The following is a 20,715-nucleotide window of genomic DNA, read 5'->3' on the forward strand; positions in this document are numbered from 1 at the left end:
CCGCTACTTTTCAGAAAAAAAAAAACTGTGCAGCCTTTTTGGTGAACACATAACCATGATACTGATAGTATCTAAATCATCAGGTGGAAGAAGACAAACTTGTGCTTTTGTCTGCGACAAAGACCTAGACACAGAGCTAGATGCCCAAGTGGTGTTGTTTTGGTTTTTTTTGCAGTCTTGTGAGGATCTGTCCTCTGGTTCATCTTGATTTTGGTAGATTCTGAAATACCGTGCTTGACTTGTGGGCTTTACTGCAAATCTGGAGTTCTATAGTAACTTACTACGGCTTCTACCTGAAGATGGAAGACTGGAGAGTCATAATATACTAAGTACTGAGGACTCTTTTGAAAGCATTGACAGTTCTGTGAATGTTTTTTGCCAAGTACAAGACAATGCTGCAGTGTTTTTGCAGGCTGAAATAACTCGATCATGTGTGCAATACAAATTTCTTATCTACAAGCTCTCAGGGGAGGTACTGATATTCTGTATTCTTATCATATCTATAAGAAATTTGCAGTATGTTTAAAACCTTTTGTTTACTTTCTTATATTAGTGGAGAATGTGATCCTGTAACACAGGCCATCATTTTCCTAATGACCAGCACAATATGTCTCATTGGAATGAGGGCTTTTAAATTAAATAGATGTTTTTTAATAGCGATGTGTACTTTTTCCTATTCCTGTATTCCTCTTCAGAATGCTAGGAAATGCTCTTCTTACTCTAGGAAATTCTTTTACAGTTATTACTTTACACATACCTACTCCCAGCTGCAGACTGGTAAGGATGTATTTTATAAGCCATGGTGGATCTGAAATCCTACAACCGTTTCATTTACTATGTACCAATAATTTTTATAAGCCTCTTCTTCATTTGCCAAGCAGAATGTTAAATCCTTGTGATTGCGTAAACTGATAGCTGATATGAAATGGCTGAACTATTACTAGAAGCTTTATATAGGTAAAATAATAGCTTATGAAAGTTTTGCCAGAATTTTACTTTGTATGTTTCTAAGAAATATTTTATTATAAAGTAAGGGTTTAGAAATTGTGATGAATTTTCCTTGTCAATTCATTAAATTTACCAGTTTTAACCAAGTTGCCTGTGTAAGAAAAAGTTAAACAAATAGAAGGTTTTTTCTGTGATTTGTTTTTTGTTTGATTCATTCTCCCCTGCCCTCTGACAATCTTACAAAGCAGGTCAGGTTCTTAAAATCTGTCGTATTTTCCTATGTTAGAAGCTTCTTTGCTTAGAAAGAATTTTTTTATGCATTCCTCATTTTAAGCAGGTAAATTTTAAAACAACATACTCAAAATAGATGTATGTCCTGGTTTGGCCTGGGATAGACTTAAACAATGACGTTTTTCAGCATTTTATGTCTCTCAGGGGTTTATGTTTTATATAAATGGTATGCCAGACAGGAAGTGAATTGCATTCATTTTTTAGCTTAAATCTAGTCCTGAAAGGAGGTTGTAGCAAGCTAGGGTTGGGCTCTGCTCTCAGGCAACAAGTGACCGGACAAGAGGAAGTGGCCTTAAGCTGCACCAGGAGCGGTTCAGGTTGGACATCAGGAAGAATTTCTTCACTTGAAAGGGTGGTTAAGCGTTGCAGTGGGCTGCCCAGGAGGTAGTCGAGTCATCATTCCTGGAAATGTTCAAGGAATGACTGGACGTGGCACTCAGTACTGTGGTTTAGTTGACAAGGTCTGGTCTCCATGATCTTGGAGGTCTTTTCCAACCTAAATGATTTTATGTTGGGTGCAGAAAGGAACACTGATCATGGCTCAAATATTAAGATACTATAAATTGAGAGTTAAGGATATACAAGATTAAACCTTTAAGAATTTTGTTACAAGGTTTCACGGATTCCTTTTATTTTTTGTTAGCTGTGGAATTTTTTCATTCACATAAAAGATATGGAAAATAACTATTTTCTTTTTTTTCTTAGCGTCCGAAAGTGCTGCTTATTGTTGTGAAATCTAGTCAGAGTTTGTTTGGGTTTTTTTTTACCTTTCTGTGTTTATGGTTACATTACAGTTAATCTCTGGAATAATCAAATGAAGGCTTGTCAACATAACAAATTAGTTTACATGTTTTGTTTAAGTGCATAATTATAAAAACGATTTAGTGAAGTGCAAGTCTGATTATTTTTATTTTTTAAAAAATAATATGAATAATAATTACAGTTTCATAGACTACATCTTTTTTAACATCTCTGTGGGGAAAAAAAAATCTACCAAAAAGGTATTTTATATATGATAGGAAACCCCTAAAGTATAACTAAATACGTGGGCAGTGGGGGGATAGGTGGGGTGAGGTTACAAACTTCTGAGTGGTTGCCTGAAGCTGTATAGTGTATTTATAGTCATGTCCTAATGTCTTTTACCAGCAGGTACAAAGGAATAGGTTTGTATATATATATATATATTTGAGAAGATGTGAGTCAGAAAAATTTCTGGTGTCTATTTTCTGTAATAGGAAGAGAAATAAAATCATAAGACAAGTGTCTTTGGGTGTGTTTTTTATGTGGAACAGGTTACATCTGTTTTTCATTTGCACAAAAAAGAAGACATCTTAAAAATTAGCTACAAAAGTAATGGATTTTTTTTTTCCCCCGATCACATGTTTTTTGACAGCATGAATCATAACATGAGGTCACAGTTTACATAGTAACCTACTTGCCTCTTAATAAACAAGACAAATCTACTTTTTACTGTTATTGGTGGTAAATTACCCACTTCTGCTAAGATGTGTATATCTAGGCATGTTCTTAAGTTGAAATGCTGTTTTTATTCAATCCAGGAAAGGTTGTTCTCTTTGCATTTAATGGCTGAGTGAGTCTACAGTTCCTGTGTATAACTGAGCCTGTATTTAACTGTTTTGTGTCCTGTACAAAGAAGTTGGTATGCCTTGTGGCTAAATGAAAGAAGCATACTATTCCAAGTGTTTATAGAAATCTTAATTTCTTCTTAATATTTTTTTAAGACAAAAGAAAAAAAAAGGAAGAAAGCTTTTGAAGTAACCTGTAATTGAAATGCCAGAACTTTCTGGCAGAACTAAGGAACTGAGTATACATAATTACTGTGTGATGAGCCAGCATCTGCAGACAATGACTAAACAGTAGAATCAAGCATCTCTTAGTGTCAATTTTCATTTGTATGCCCTGGTCACCTCTGGGCTTCTATGGGGAAAAACATTCATGCACTCAAGTTACGAGGAACCTATATTGCCATTTAGATGAGTTCCTGATCAGTGTAGTCAGAATTAAGAGGACTGTAGGAAGCATCAGGGGAACATACTTGCTTCAGACAAGTAAATCTGTCTAAGTTTTACCTGTCTTTGGGATAATACCTTATTTTAGCTGTGGGTTGTTTTTTTTTTACACTTAGTCTAAAAGTACATAAGAGCAAAATAGTTTAGTCTCCAAGTGATTGCAGGACACCTAATATAATAGAATCCCAGTGTTCACTGGAGTCCTTCTAGCCCTACTGTCATAGAAATTGCACTTTTACATAGATGTAAACTTGACTCAAACTTACATTACAAATTTAAAAGCTGTATTGCTGTATTCCTACTTTAAGCATTATTGTTTATGTATTTTCTTCTAACGTGGAGAAAAATATTAGAATCTGTATTTTGGTTTTATTTCAAATTCAGCTTTTAAATTCTGCAGAATCATGGTTTTAATAATGCTTTTAAACTGTCTTTAAAAGTGTCCTAGAGACCTAAAGTTTCAGAAGGGAAGCCTGAAACTAAAAGATTGCGAAGTAATATAGAGCTGACCAACATGATTTGGCTTGCAACTATATGTGGAAATGTTGATTTTATTGATTGCAAAGGTCATAAAATTGCGTTCTTAGGAGAGAAATAACTTTTGTCAGCTTGTCAAATCTTAGACTATTCTGTTTTCTGTCTCATCCAACTCACTTTTAATGTCAAAAATAGTTCCACTGAAAATGTGTATTTGTGTAATTTGCATAAAGCTGCCCTAACAAAAAAGAAAATGCAAACCAGCTTTGTTTAAACTTGGCAAAAATTATGTAGGTATCTTTTTTTGCTACAAAAAGTGACATGAATGTTATAAGTCTTAGTTTTACTCAATTCAGGACAGTGGTAAACTGTATCTTTGGTAAAGCTGTGGTTTGTGCATGAAGCAAGCAGAGCCTGTTGTGAAAAATAACTATATTGATGGTTGGCTATCTTAGCCAACTTTGCTCGTTGTAAAGGTATTTAGCAATGCCTTCCCACAGCATGCATTTCAAAAAAAAAAGATTGCTTCACTCTGTTCCATAAGGTAGTCTTATGTCTGCCTGTTGTAGGAGAATTAATTATTTTTCATAGGATAGTGCACTTCACCTGGAAGCAGTTGTGCTTGAATCATTAGTCCTCATTTATTAGCTGAGTGGTTCCCGTTTCTGTTGTAATGTGGCATGTTTTTTTCCTCTTTGGGCCTCTTAGAGGTTTAACTAATACTTATAACATAGTGGCAGAAAGGTCATTAAAACTGATTTTGTCTGTACTTTGGAGGGACAGGCTTTTATAGCTCACCTTCATTCAGCTTCATTGCCATTAAGGGGAGGAATGAATCACTCCTTTGATTTCAAACTTTATTTTTAATATCTCTTTTATTAAAAAGGTTTTTATCTTGTTTGTAAGACCCTGGGGAGGAAGGAAAAATTGTAAGAGAATTAATGCTGCATTTTAGAATGGGTGATTTTCTTAACTCTTCGGTACTGTACACAATCTTCTGTTGTGTGTTTCTGTTGCATTTGATTGCAAAGCACGGCTGTTTGGCCTGTATAATGAGACTATTTGTGTGATACAGCAGGAAAATAAAGAGAAGTAAATTAAATGTTGTACAGCAATAATTTACATAGTGTTTCATATCTTCTATGTAATTCATTCAAACACCACAATCAAGACAAGTCTATTTTCATAATTTTTCCTTCTAGGATGAACTGGGGTTCATCTGTTAAGTGCTAATTTTCAGTAATTTGCTCTGCTGTGTTTAGTTTGATTTCCAAAGACCGATATATTCCACCTATCTTCATTCCCTGGTATTGTCTGAAACCTACTTTATGATAGCAAATTTGAAAGAGAATTCCATGAGGATATTTGGCTGGAAAACATATGTTTGTGTGATGGTGTAGTGTCCACTCAGCAAGAAATTCATGCAAAGGGGAGTCTTCTCATTTATCTAGAGAGAAAGACTCTCTAGAGCCTACAGTGGATTAAAGAAGATGCAACACTGGGAAGCTGAGCTCAAAACATTTGCAGAACAGATTATTTTTTTGTATTTGAATAAATACATAAGCTAGTGGCTTTCTACCATATTTTTTGTATCAAAGAAAACTTTATGTCAGCGAAGCTTACTCACTTGCATATGTAAATGTAAGAAAAGCAGGTTGATTTCGTTGTAGTTGTTCAGACAAGCAGGCTTCCGCTCTGCTTATGTTTCACAACTACTGTTTACTAACATTCATTTAAATTTATACATTACAGTAAAATCTAGCAGGTTTAATGCTTTTTTAAAATCGTGTTCAATGATTAATCTGATTTTCTATCTTGTTTTCTTTCTGTCAGTTTTGGAGTACAGTCCTTACAATTGTGCGCAGTTGGTACGAGAGTTTTTAGCTAATCAAAGGTGGATAAATTAAGATAGAGGTCTAGTATAGTGGTATAGAGGAGATGGTTGCAGATGTCCTCTATAGCCCATTCAAGTCATTCAACACACATTTTTAGTGCTATATTACCTGCATTCCAATACAACTGCCAGTGCTCGAATATTACACATTCTTGAATTGATTAGTATTTATTAAATTACAGAAATAATAGTTGTATAAAATATATAATTTCTGAAATGATCCACCAATTCACTTTCCTTTAACCGTCTCCATTCTTTAAACAGAATTGACAAGCCAGTAGATGAAAATTTGCAAAATATCACTGACCCACAAGTGAAGTTTAAGATTCTGATCTAGAGTTTACTGAGGCCAAAGGAAATACTCCACTGGGTATGGGCTTCTAGTTGGATTAAGTGATCATATGCATTTTATCTATATGATGAAATAGGCTTAACTTTTGAAAGGATCAAGAATTATGTTGCCTTATGTAAAAAACTCAAGAATTCTAGCACATGAATCTGTTTTGCTTGAAGAAAGTTACAAATATTTTATTTAAGGCCTGGTTTTTTCTCTTTCCATTGTATTATTAAGGCAGCCAATGAGCATATATTTAACAAACTGTAAAATTCTCAATTGGATGAAGTAAAAACCTAAGATTGTTTTTTTCATAGTGTTGTATTGGATAATATGTCAAGAGTAAAATTTGGGGAAGGGCTTTTGCATTTTAATAGTTGTATGTATATCAAGAAACTCCATAGGAAAACAAATTTTCATTACGTTATCTTTGTTACTGTGGAAATTAGGATTGGAGATATTTTTTGTGTAACCTACATGTAGGAAGTGTCTGGGGTTTTGGTCTAAAGTATGCTTTATTGATTTGCAGAAATTGGTTTTATGTTAGGTCTGGGTTAAATTTTTTTTTTTCTTTAATAGTGAGTAATCTCTTCAGAAATACAGTGTAGTTAGGATACTCAAAAATGAGAATTTATAAGTTTATGACCATATATAAATGTCTTTTTATATACAAAGATGCAGCAAAGATGCAGTGGTTGAAAGAATTCTGTTTCATTGTTTGCATTCCTTGAGAGGTAGTGTCCATATATAAACACACAATTCAGCTTATAGCTGTGCCAGTAATTTTTCCAAGTCTGTACCTCCAAATATTGAAAAAAAAAAAAATTGAAATTGCTAGTCATTGTCAACTTGAGTCTTATTTTTTTTACTGGTACATAATAGTTATTTAAAGTAAGCAAATATTTCTCTTCTAGCTATTGCATCAGTAAATGACCCAGGAAATTACACTTCACTTTCTGATTTGTCTTCCTATTACAGGCGAGCTCAAATCTCTTGCTTCCTGCGCCATCATCACTGTCACCACACTCCAAGCTAAGACTGCCAGGAACTCTCAGCACTCCACTGAATCCTCTGTATTCTTTCACTACTGAAAGTGGTAGGTTTCTTTATTTCTTCACTCTTTGTAGGGAATGGGTAATAACTTTACGAGGATGTTTTTTCTGCCTTTTTAAATTTTGTTGTGCAGCTCTTTCAGGAAGTGTCCTGGTTTTGTTATATGTGATATTGTTTATAAAGTGCAGTGTGATACAGTCCAATACTGATGCGTGTTCCCTTGTAATGCTTTTTTTTTCCTTAAACCGTACACTTATTTCATTGTGATATCAGCTCCTAAAAGACTATGAGACTACCAGAGTTTCTTCATTTAATATTTTAGTAATATTTTAATGCTTACTAAATGATCTTAAATATGGACACTCAAAAATAATAGAATTTAAAAGCATGTATACTTATATAAGAACCATAGCTCTTGGTAGTTCATTTGCAGTTGTATTTAATTACTTTTAGGGGATTTTTCTTCTAAAGACATTTTTGTATTGAAAGAATTTGAGAAAAAGGCAAGTAGTGCAAATATGCACATTTGTGATGCTTACTTTGCTAATAATATCTGTTTCATTGCTAGTCACAGTATTTAATAATAAAATTTATGATTTCATGTCTTTCTCTTTTTTTTGGGCACTTGTAAAATAAGACAGAAAATTGGTACCTTAATTTTGAAGTGTTTTTGTTTTGTATCCTTGAGAAGGGTAAAAAGAATTCCAGGGGGAGGGTGGAATATATAATGAACTAAAAACAAGTAATAGAGATTTAAAATTTAGATAGTAAAGATAGGAATAATCTCTATAATTATATAGAATTATATCCTAAAGGCAGGCAATTTTTTTTGCAAATCAAGTTATGATTACTTTTTCTGAGCAGCCAGAGAAAGGGTCCTTAGCATGGTCTAAGAGACTGACCACTAGTCTCAAAATTACTCTTAGTCACTATTTCACAATGCAAATGGCCGTACACCAATTAACTTCTGTGTTTCCATTTTCTACCTTAACAAAAGAGCTTAGAGCCTAATACTATTCCATCTTTTGCTCAACAGATGCATGTTATTTCCAGAGTGTGTAAATCTTACAGAAACTGTAGAATATGTATTCTGTCTTACATACTGTGAATATTTAAAATAGGTGGACTAACCCTTCAAAGAACATTAACACATACTTCAAGTTGTTCTAAATGGCTATTCCTAATATTGCTCAAACTGAGTAATTCTGTTTTCTTGAATTTTACTTTATGCAGAAGCACAGCTAAATGTGTTGATGGAGACTTCCTAAATAGCATGAGCAAATATAGATGTTTTATATGTTATAGCTGTTCACATATGCTCCCACTGTAGTTGTGTCCAAAACTGACTAATACTTCAAGATGATCCACTGGTACAGAATAATATTTACACAAGGAAAGTATAGTAAAAAGAAAGTAAAAAAGGAAATATAGTAAAGAAGAAGCCACGAGAACATCAAGATTTTTAAGCTAAGACAACCATAAAAATACTAGTGGGTCAAAATTGAAATAGACTTTTCTGTAAGAAAATATTTTAAAATTGTAAATTACTTCTTGTCATTTTGGGGGCCTCCAAGTTGTTCTACTGTGGTAGAGTTGTTTTCAAACATGTGAGGAAGATTTACTCATCTCTTTCATCTTTCCCCATTGGTTATAAACTATAAGGTAAGTGCTTGTGTTCATAGCTCCTAACTGCCAGTTAAATTTTGCTTTTGAATAATAGAAAATCTGGACTTAAACAGATTTATTAATTAGGGATTGTGCTGGAAGGACAGAACTTTTCTTTCCTGTATTGATTTTATATACACAATATATATACTTTTTATACTTACTGGGATATTGCATTTTTTAACAGTTGCCTGTACTAGAGATCCTTCATTTTTGTCCAGCAGATGGTTACATATTCCCGAGGGTTATGTTGACGGTTCAGTCCTGTCACCTTTTGCTGTATATTTAGTGCTTTTTAAAGCAAAATGCAGAATTCCCCTTTGTATGTGTAAGCCTCTCTTAGCAATGTTTCTCACTGTGTAACTGGTGTATGTGAGTGCTTTAGTAATTTGGTAAGGTGGTAGCTGATGTCTTATAATATGGACAGTGCAGCCTCAATATATGCAACCCTTTCTTTTTAAGACAGTTTAATTGTCTAGGTCTTGTGTTAGGTAGAAAACAGTGGGGAAACGGTGAAGCCATCTTTGTGATTTATGGACACTAGCAGTAATACAGAAGATCTTCCCTGACTTTTAAATCTTTTTGTGTCCAGATACATTTGCAGAATTAGCTGTATGTGCAATATTCACTACTATTTCTTTTAAATGTCTCTTCGTTTTGACAAATAGGTTCTGTAAACTCTCAAGCATACGGTGTGTTTTGGCTTTTCTTCAGGTGCATACTTTCACTGGTTTATAGGCTTTTATGAAGACCCAGTCCTTGTTCTGCTGTTTACCTTCCCCATTTTCTTCAAGATCACTTATCTCAAGGATGCTGAGACAGAGGACCGCCTTTGTTTCCAACTAAATTGAATAATTTAGTTATTTAGTCAATTTATTTATTTAGTTAATTGCTCTAAATTGAATAATTCATTGTTTAATCATCTAATAGAGAGCTTCAGCATCTTTCTCAAGGACAGAATATTTTTTATGTGAGATGAGTTGAGACAAGATCATTGACCATGTAGCCTAACCCTCCTGATCAAAGCAGATTCACCTAGAATTCAGGACTATGTCCATTTGGGTTTGTAATAGTTCTAAGGAAGAAAACTCCAAAACATCTCTGGAGATCCTATTACAATGTTTGACTGTTCTCACAGTAAAGGGTTTTTTATTATCTTTAAATGATATTTTGTGTATTTCAGTCTGCATTGGTGCATGGGATTATTCCTCCCCTAGTGCAGTACTTTGCATTTCCCCTTGTTCAACTTCAAGAGGTTGTTGTTGGCCCATTTGTGCAGCCCGTCAAGGTGCCTCTGAATGGGAGTGTGTCCTTCTGCCGTATCAGCCCCTCCTCCCAATTTTTCATCATATGCAAATTTGCTGAGTGTGTACTCAGTCCCATCATACAGGTCATTAATGGAGAAGTTAAAGTGTGGACATCGGTATCAACCGCTGGAGTGCACCACTGGAGACTGGTCTCCAGTTACATTTCACGAGAGTGGTTACAAACTTCTGATCTCTTCAGCTCAGCCAGCTTTCAGTCTGCTGCACTGTCTGTTTACACAGTCCATACTTGAGATGTTTGTGGGAGTGTTGTGGGGGACAGTGTTGAAAGTCTTGCTAAATTCAAGGTTAACAACATCTGCTGCTTTCCCATTGATGCTAGAGAGTGCTGTGCAAGAGGTAAGGTTTTGTCAAGAGTATGGCTAGAATTTCTAGAAAAAAAGTAATGAATTTTGTCAAATAGTAGTGAGTAAAGTAGGAACCACAAAGCAAATACAAGACATGGATGAACTTATTTATATGTGTTATGTTTAAACATTTCATTAGAGAGATTTCATAAGCTTTAACAAAATAAATTTAAATTTAAGAAAATGTATGTTTTGTTGCTTCCTCTCAGAAATATTATGTTAAATTTGAGAGGAAGGCATGGAACTTAGGTTTTCTTACTGTCCATTGTGATAGGCTGTCAGATGAAATTTGTCATTGAGACTTTGACTCATTTTACCATATCAGGGTAAGTTTTATGTCTGCCTCAGTAAAGCTGCAACTGTGCTGATAGCTATTTCAATAATTTGAAAAGTTTACTAGATGTTTGTCTTTGGAGAAGGTCAGTTTTATATTTGTAATTTAGCTTCACAAAGTCTTATGGCTGGTCCTGTTTTTCATTCTACTTAAATTTCTCTTGTTTTATGTGTAGCAGAATTACTTTATTCTTTCTTGATTATTGTTTAGTACTCTTTAAGGAGTCTATCCCTGAAGGTATGTAAAATTTAAGCTTGCTGAACTTCTTTTCTTCTTTCTTTCATTTTCTTTTTTTTTTCTTGGTCATAAAATTTAAGACCTGTCTTTGATAGTCAGAATTGAGCTTTTGCCTTCCTTTTGCTGCATGGTTCTATCATATCCATCCTGTAGTGTTATTCTGCAACACTGCACTATAGCATTATGCAGGGCTTTGTCTTAGACATTCCTATCTTTTCCTCGTACCTTCTTCCAGGATAACACATTTCCTAGTTGTTATTTTTCAGATAAATAAGGGAGTAGCAAAAGCTCCAGATTTCAATTACCCATTCTCTGACAGACATCAAAATCCCATATGGTCTTGTTTGCCTTTCCTCCTTAAGACTGTGAGCATCTTTGCACAGTGAAATCACTTTCCTATGAGGCAGTTTTGCAGGTCCATGGCATGCCATGAAAGAAATGGCCAGTGTTTTTAGGCTTTATTCAACAGTGACTCTTCAGTAACTCCCACTATATTCAAGACATGCTTCCTAAAACAAGTTTGAGATCTCAAGTTAGCAGTGACCCTAATTGTTAGTTATGTGGGAGCTTGAAGCTCAACTATAAATACTGCACAGATCTTTTCACTAAAATTTTGACTTCAATACAACCAGTTAATTAAACTTGCTCTTAAAAATTAATTACGTTATGCGCTAATAACGTGATGGTTCTTGTATCTTTAAAGAAAATCTCAAAAACAAAAACACAACACTTTGGCAGGGTTGAGAACAATTAGAAGGTTTCTCTCCATTAACACAACTGACAGTCAAAGGTGTTTTCCACCTACATAAAGTGAAAGCTTCAAAGCACTCTTTCTCACTCTCTGAAGATATTAGCAAAACTGACTTTGCATTTAAGTCCTCCGTTATATTTGATAGACTATTTAAAACTTCTTTTTTCAGTCTCAAAGAGTGAAAAATAGATTTCTACATCAAAGATATAAAGAATATTTATGCATCAATTAAATGTTCTTAAAATACTGTTTTTATTCTCGGAGGGGTGTTAGAATCAGAAAAGGGTACATCAAGTAGCAAAATTCACATTTTTGCAGAGATACTGCAGAAACACTATCAAAAGTTGCATTCTCATGCTTCTGTTACTGGCATCCAGTCCATGCAGGCAAATTGAATGGCACACAGATCACTGAATACATAATTTTTTTTTTATTCTAGCATATTACTGTAAATACTGTCTTTTATCAAACTTTAACATAGGGGTGAAATCTCTTCCTATTCACTTTTCAAGAGAAATATCTTGATTGTGTGTAAAACATGTCTTGCCAAGAATATAAGCATTAGAAAAAAAATTCAATTTCGTTTTGAAAGAATCAGGATATATCTGTTCCCTGTTAAACTGTAATGTGTGCTGCCTCATTAGCTCACCAACAGCTTCATTTAGATTTGCCGTGATGGTGAACGCAATTAAGCCTGCAGGGCAGCACAGATCAGAGCTATGGAAATGATGTAGCAATTTGCCACGTCTAAGTAGCATTGAGATTTTTCTTTTTAGCCCCACATCTTCTTAAAATTGGGGCAGGCGCATGTTGTGGTGAAGAGTAGCAAATACATACCTAAAAGTGGTTCAGAATCCACACTATTAGTTCAAAGTGGTTTGAGTGTAATACAAGCTGCTAAGAGGAATAGGTAATGATGGAAACTAATTTTCCTTTATTTTATATTTTCTCAATTCCATTGGCATTGGTGAGTCTGCTGGGCTTTTTTGTGATATTGATTAAACAAATAATGAAGTGATACTATGAGGCCTGTGCAAAAGGATTGTAGTAGTCTTTTCCCTAGTGGCCTGATACATTTATCTTTTCCATTTTTTCTTATGACTATGGAGGGAGAAATGCAAGTTTCCTGTTCACTGAGGGATAGTCATAATGGCCTCAGGATGATCAGGCAATCCAGTGAGGGAAGTATCTTTGCTTAGTAGTCTTCTACCAATCGTTTTTAAGTCTAGAACTGGATAGAAATACAGAACAATATTAGTATATCCTATAGAGGTGCTGTCAACATAGGAAGTCATACATAAGAATAAATGCTTGCAGGGTGGTTGGCTTCCTGCAAGCTACAGTCTGCTCCTAGTAGATTATGTCATGTGTTTGAAAAGGGTGCCCAATACTTGTCTCTTACTCCTCAGTTATTTTTCTATATTTTTGTGCAGTACGTATTTGAAGAACTGATCCTGCCTGACACATTTTTCAGAAATTTAAACTTTAAAAAATTTGTGAGATAATTCTTCTAATATTTTTATGGGGATGGATTTTTTTTTACGTGTGGCCTTTTCATTTAATTATTCTAATGGGACAGTAGTGCCAAAAAGTAGAAAATTTTACCTATTATTTTCTTTTGCATTCCTAAATGTAGAAATGTGAATTGCTTTCTGTTATTATAACAAGTATTGAATTGCTACTTGGCAGAATTCTCACATTTTCTGTATTTTGTAGGACATAACTTCTTCTAACACTGTGGTTGGATCAAGTACCTATATTTTCATTCTTTTGGAAACTGATTTACTGAAACACCCCCACCACCCCATGCCCTGGATAACAATAATGTTTTAAAACTCTTAGGAGAAAGTGCAGAATACTAACACTTTTTAAGTGAGTAAACTTGACTTATTTTAGTCCCTAGTTTTTTGAGTGTATTATTCTGTTCTGGTTTTTTTTTTTCCTCCTATTAACCAAAGATAAAAATATCTTTACAGTCATTACAAGGCTTTGTTTTAACTAAAAAGCACTGCATAGTCACAGAGAATTTATTATAATGATTAAGTTTTAGATCTAATATAGAAGATTTTCTCTTTATTTTTAAAAAAATGGTAAGAGAACTCAGTAGAGCGAAATTACCAGCTCAACACCACAGATCAGCTCTCAACAAGTGTCAACTGATGTAACTACACTGAAGTTAGGTACAAGTATTTTTACCATAAGCAGAAGAGCATTAAGTCTAAAGTGCTTTTTTTATATGTCTGTATGTTAATTTGAATCGGAATGTGATCATTCATTTTAAGATAGTCATATCTCTCACTTTGACTTTGACTTAGGGTAAAAGTATAAGAGAGAAGGGAGAAAGAAAATAAAACTTTTTTTGTTATTATTTGCTTACAGCACAATGGAAGAACTGAAAAATACAACTTACAAATATTTTTCTCAAAGTTAATTTTCTTCTAAAACAAAAAAAACATCTATCACAAGATTTTTTTGATAATTTTTTTGTACCTGGTTCTTTTGGAAGTTATTTTGCTGTGCCATTTACATTTTGAAGTAGCTGTGTCTTAGTTTCCTCAATGCAAATAGGTTACAAAGGCTCATGATGTTCCAGCTTACAGCTGACTTCGGCAGCAAGTAAAAATTAAAGAGTAAAGGACACACCTGTGCCCTCGTCATGGCTTACAGGCATCTGAGGCAATTCTGCAAGGGAAAGAACTTCCTCAGAGCTCTTTGACCCTGCTGTCCTGCCCACATTACTGGACAACATCAGAGTTTTGCTTTAAGGCACAAATACAGGACGTTGTTTTAAGGTGGAAGAGCTGAATGTTTATATTTATAAAATGAATAGTAAAAATTATTTTTTGCTTTGAAAACATAAGTTGTGTAAATAAATACATCTAACCACAAAAATGTTCCAACAGAGTAGTAAAGGCACAGAGACATATCCATTAACAATAATGACAGTCTACTATTCTAAAAGGTTGCTTATCCAGTTTCTTCTGTCTGATTGATAAGATGTTATAAATGTCAGAAGAGTTTGTATTTTCTAGTTAAACTTGCTAGAATTGTTTATACTGAGATCAAAGATACACATGTTCCTTTATTAGATGTTCATGTTTCTTCTTTTTCATGTTTCTTCTAGGCAAGTTAATTAAAATATTTCACTAAAAATTACACTAAATACAGAGCACAATAACAGCAATCTTTGAAGATTCCAAAAACTTTATCAGAAGAACACCATTTATATTTACTTGAAATTGGTGTATGTTAGGGTAATTACTGCTGAGCCTTCAGGCTAAAGGAAGTACTCTCAGCCAAATTATACAAGGGTGTGGATTAAATGAAGCATTACTCTCTGTTTGGCAGCAATGGATATAGATTGCAAAATCAGGGTGTGACGTAGTACTGTGGAAAGTCTCTGCCAAAAGTGATTTGGCCTAAGTGTGCCCTTACTTTCTCAATTATGTGGATCCTAAAACAACTGAATCTAATTAATTCCTAAGTAGAGAGGTCCTGTTAACTGTTTTCACTCTGAACTTGTCTGTAATTTTGAGCTACTGAGCCATGAGACAACATACTTAAAAGCAATTTTAGCTGGTTGCAGAGGTGGAAACAGTCCTTTTGCCAAGGACTGTGCAGTAAAGTATCAGTTCTCTTGTCCAGCAGAAAACCCAGACCAGCAAGAATGCTGTCTGTACAGCAATAAGCATTGGTGAATAAGATGAGGAAATTGATCCCTCCTTGTAGTGCTTCAATCCTTCTGTTTATGTCATTTCCAGAGGAGTTGGTGCAAAAAACCCAGTAGCAGCCATGGTGCACAGGAGGGAGAGGTCTCCATCTCCCAAGAGGAGACTTGGGTACTTTGAATTCAATGCTGGTTATGACAAGTTAACAGAACCCAAGTACACTAAAAAAAAAAAAAGAATCCAGGTTTTAAACAAACATTATCCATCCCATTTTGGTGTACATGCAAACTTTTTCAAGTGTTTTAAAAAGCGTTTGCTAATTTTGTTAATTGATTTTTATGTGTGAAACAACTCAGCTTTCATGGATTCATATGCAACTTGTTATCCTTGTTGCTGAAGCACCAATTTCAGTGAGAGCAAGCTTCCCTCACAATCCATTCTACTAATATAACACCTTTTAAGTAAATTTTGGGCGTGTGGTATACATTATGCTCCGCAGTAGTCTGTGGTACCAATGTAGTCTGATTGTTGTAGTTTGATACTGATCATGTTGGTTCTGTAGAAACTAATGATAGAGGATAGTGGCTTGGGAAACCATTAAGAAAGCAGAAGGCACGTACAGAGAAGTGAAGGCCTCTATGGGTTTGTAACTTAGATGTTCCTGCTGTCACACCACCTAGTAGCTTGAAGTTATTTACAGAGCTGGCCTAAATGTGCTGCCTTGATCCAGATGAAATGAGAGCTTCACAGTGAGCTTTCTTGCTCACTGGAGGTTGTAAGGAAAAGTGACTCATTGCTTGTTGGCTTCAAATGGCATGTTAGAATTCTTTTGAAACTCTACTTCTGAAAACTTGTATTTGGGAGTTTTCTGCAACCTTAAGGCACACAGTGAAGGAACAGATTGCAGAGGTTCCTTTCTCATGTTTTCCCCTCACAATTAGGGCTCAGTTTCTTCAGTTTTTACTTCCTCGGCCAGAGAAAAAAGATTGAAGTGACAAACAGGCAAATTCAAAAAACCTCTTTGGAGTCTCCCATGCTCACTTGACCCCAGACTTTGTTGTGGCATGCCAGACAGTCTTTTGGGAGAAGACTTTGTATATATATGCGGCTGTATAACAGATAATATTTGAAACTCTATATCTCATCTAAAGATTGATTCCATCATACTGCATCCCCATATGCATCACATCCGCTTTTCCTATCCTCTACTCCAGCTGTAGGCTAGCTGCTAGTGCCTCATTGATCAGGTTTTTTTACAGAGTAACTGAAGGGTGTTGCAGTGGCATATGTTGATACAGGTCTTTCTGGAATCCATTCAGAGCCTAACTGGTGAAATGAAGAAGACTGCTGCAGTTAATAAGCCAAATAATAAAATACAGAAATTTACAGCTTCCTTCAAAAGATATACTGAGCATATTTTGCTGTGATAAATTACCTAGTAGCAGAAAATGTGTTGAGAATTCGGTCACCAAACTTGAGGTTGTCACTATGCACCTGTAGAGCATGAGAAACAATTCCTCTAACCTCTTTTTTTTTTTTTTCCTAGCAGTGGCTGTAACTCTGAGATTCGCTTTGTAAGATTTTCAGGTGAAGACTCTAAATAGGCTGCTATCCTACTCCTTGCTTCTTTGAATTTTTATTATGGATAATCACATTTAAGCAGAGCTCACCTCTCTACTAAAAAAGGATGATCCTGTCCTTGAAATAGATTTTTTTGAGACTTTATCAATTTAGAGGAGGTTAGGTGTGTCACCTCCTCTACTTGTTCGGGAGAATGTTGTAACAGAGTTCTGCATGTTGCTAGTTGAAGCACTTCTCTTGTGAGCCAGGTACTAAAACCAAGTTAGTATTTATCTCCTACAAGGACTCCAAGCACATTCTTGGAATTTTTCATTTTAGAAATAGTTAAAAACACAAATTCTGAATATGTATCTAGATTAATTGTTGGTACCTTTGTGTCCAGCAGTTCAGTCTACCGTAGTGTATCTTCTGCCCAATTATATTTCCCTCAGATTTGGCTACTTCTGCATAAAAAGCAGCACCAAGAGAGGAAAGGCTATTGTTCTATTGTCATTTGCAAAATCTGGAATCCAGTGCCTACTTAATGTACATCTATAATATACCACATCGTGTGTACCTTGATAGCAGTATTTATTGGAAATTTGTTTTCCTTCTAGTAAAGAACATGAAGGAAATTTCCATCTTTTTTTTCTATTCACATGTGTAAAGGATCTTCAGCAGTTGAAACTGTGGTTTGAATTAAGAATCTTCCTGCAAATCAGCTTTTCTTACCAAAACAAATGATTTTCAGAGTAAGTTCCAGGAATCACTCAAAGAGAACAAGGTGTGTCCAGGGTTGTCTGTATCACCAGCTCTTGAGTTAATAATTGGCACATAAGTATGTGCAAAACCCATCTAGGAAGGCTTAGTGAACAAGGTTATTAAGACATAATCTTTGAGACTTCCAAAGTTAGAGTCTTACTAGATAATTTTTTGTGGTTTTCAGTTGTTTGGTCCTTTTGACGAAACAAATATTTGTAGCACTTGGCAATTAAGTCAGTTTTAAAGAAACTGAGATAACATTCACAATGTCTGATGTATAGAAAGGGGTGGTTATTTTCAGAATAAGTTTTGGAGAAGAATTTCCTTTCCTTGAATATTCAGACTTTAAGAATCCCCTTCCTCTTATTGATGATTGTGAGAACTTAACATTTTTTGCTTTCATGTGGATTTTGGGTTATTGGAGATGCTGTGTGAGTCAGTAGTGATTTTAGCTATTAATGGTAGTCAAACCAGAGAGGACTGGTTATATAATTAAGCTTATATGTTTAAGTACTGCAATTTCTAACAGTTTGGCACTACCTGTGTGATGATGTAGAAAAAGCTATTATGTTATTATATTAAGTACTTAATCAAATTGTTTTTCATGATACTATAGAAAATATTTAGTCAAATGGTATTTCTTTATTCATTCTGAATTTAATTTTCATTAATATTTTTTGTTTACACCTTTGGACCTGCTGTGCAAATAATCTCGCTTGCAAAATTTGTATAAAAACAAGATAAAAATTCACTGGATAGGACTGTAACTTCTACTGTCTGGCTTGACGCTGAGATACTGTAAAGTCTTTCTGTCTTCTAATACCAGCTGCAGTGATTTGTGTTGCTGTTTGAACCTTGGAGAGAAGTCTGTTCTCTCCAGGATATCCAGAATTTTAGAAATGTGGTCTTAGCCCAAAGCTGAACACAGCCCTTCTTTATGAACCTACCTGTCTTGATTCTCTTTCTTTTACCTCTCCTCAGATCAGGTACCGCTTTGTAAATGAAATGTAGTATTGCCTCTTAATTCCATTCTTTGCAAACAGTTTCCTTTCCATGCTTTTTTTTTTTTTGTGCATCTTCCACCTAAGACCCAAGGAAAAATCTGTGTAGAAAAAATTGCTTTTCAGCTCTTTGCCAAGTGATAATTCAAACTTTCTATCAGTAGTAGAAAGTGGCCTTTAATGGCGAAGTCATCTTTTTTTACTTTCAGCAAAGTAGCATTTGGTATCCACATATTTGTATAACCAGTGTAACTTCTGCTAGAGTAATTGCATAGTGGCTGAAGACTGAGAGTATAGAAGTGGTGATACTTTCTAAGAAGGCATTCTAAAAATCCACTGTTGTAAAAGCAGTAGCAGGTTGTTGGTGCATTCCAGAAAACTTCGCAGACCTTGTAGATGAAGGAAACTGAAAAATCATTATCATTGAAATCTGTACCCAACTGGAACTGCAATATGTTGCTTTAATGTCAGACTTAGCATTTCAGTATATTTTCCTCTGTAATAGATGATACCAATATTAGTCTCAAGCACTTTGTCATGTTTTATTCACAAGGAAGTATATTCAGATTTTATTACCAAAATTGCTACAGGCCATTATTTTATTTCCCTATACAATTGGAAACTAATTAGAAAGGACTTAGTTATTCATACATGTTCTAATCACTGATATGTAGAAAAACTCCTTCTTAGAGTAGTTTGTTCATAAATAATCTGAAAACTCAAAAGTGTGGATATGGAAAAATTCTCATGTGTAGGTTGGTTTCACCACACGTATTTTCATGAATTATATGACCAATCTAGTTTCTGAGCTACAAAATGGAAAATAAACTTAGGAATGTATTTTAAAGACATGGCCTTCTATTTCGGAAAGAAGTGTGTCTGCTGTGAACTTTTTTCCTTACTCTTTTGATTTGATACCATATTAAAAATCTTATATAGTTGTTTCCTGACTTAGTGTCTGCCAGTGGTCTTAAATTTTTCAGGTTTAATAACGTATTAATTGTTCGGCAATTTCTTGGAATTTTCTGGTAGTATTTTGTCAAAATTAGTATTCAGTACTGGCTGAAAGTGCTAATGTAATAGAAAAAGTAGTAGTTATTCTGGTCATGATAAAGACCTGAAATATCAAGCTGAATCCAGCATATTTCATATGATGTTGCTGATACTATTTTTCCTTGAATGCAAGTATTAGGAAAATGCTACATAAGTTCTTCAAGCAATTACAAGATTTTAATTTTTTTTAGGTTTTTTTTTTTTTTCAGTTAAGACTTGATTTGACGTTGTGAGGCTTACTGGGTAATGTAGGAACTCAGTAGTTTATGCGGTAACTGGCTGTTTTTACTTAGCTGACAAGACTGCATTGCAAAAATATTAATGGCTGATTTTGAAAAGTATCTGTGCTGTTCTAAGCATATTTTCTTACAGCTTTCCATTTGTAGAACAGCAGACTAATTTAGTTTAAGTAACTGTGAATAACTAGCCATTACTGAATTTCTGTTGTGGGAGGAACCATGTGAAGTAAATTACTTTGTTTTCCTTCCTTGCATAATTTTCATTCTTTTTCTTTTATCTATGGGCAACTCTGTTTTTTTTAAAGACAGGAGTAGACTCTTGAGGTCAGTAGAGACTTGACTTTGATGGTTGCAGATAGAGTTAAATTCTATTTAAGTGTATTACATATAAATTAGCTGTATTAATAAATAAAATTTAACCCTACTACATATTTTTATGAGACAGATGAGCATAAATCCTGCATAAGAGCTCCATTTCCTCTGATTGAAGGAGGGAAAGTAAATGCAGAAGGAAAAAAAATTACTAAACCAAAAAGTGAAGGTTGCTACTTCAGTGTTGGGCATCCACAGCTCTAAGGGACTGCAGTTTCTGTATTTCATGATGTATTTTTTCATAGGGTAACACTGCAAGCTATATTTAATAAAATACAAAATAAGTTTGTTTTCAAATTTACTTTAGCTTGTTTGCTTTTAAGTAGTCCAGGGAAGCTTAGCAAAATTAATAATGACTTTCTCGGGATATCTGC

General features: G+C 34.5%; 1 protein-coding gene across 11 annotated transcripts in view; it reads left to right on the forward strand.

Moving 5' to 3' along the window:
- The window catches only part of AHI1 (Abelson helper integration site 1), a 93,876-nt gene that overhangs the window by 41,149 nt on the left and 32,012 nt on the right, over positions 1-20,715 (forward strand). For all 11 annotated transcript variants that reach the window (XR_007905306.1, XM_051792496.1, XM_051792495.1 and 8 more), the window contains one exon: positions 6,953-7,070. Coding sequence is in view for 10 of the 11 variants with exons in the window: in XM_051792496.1 (XP_051648456.1) it covers positions 6,953-7,070 (118 nt within the window). In the remaining variant the exon portion in view is untranslated. The remainder of the gene's footprint in view (positions 1-6,952; positions 7,071-20,715) is intronic.

Source organism: Manacus candei, unplaced genomic scaffold (assembly GCF_025592945.1).
Source record: "Manacus candei isolate 608988 ecotype Guabito, Panama unplaced genomic scaffold, ASM2559294v1 h1tg000034l, whole genome shotgun sequence".
Taxonomy (NCBI): domain Eukaryota; kingdom Metazoa; phylum Chordata; class Aves; order Passeriformes; family Pipridae; genus Manacus; species Manacus candei.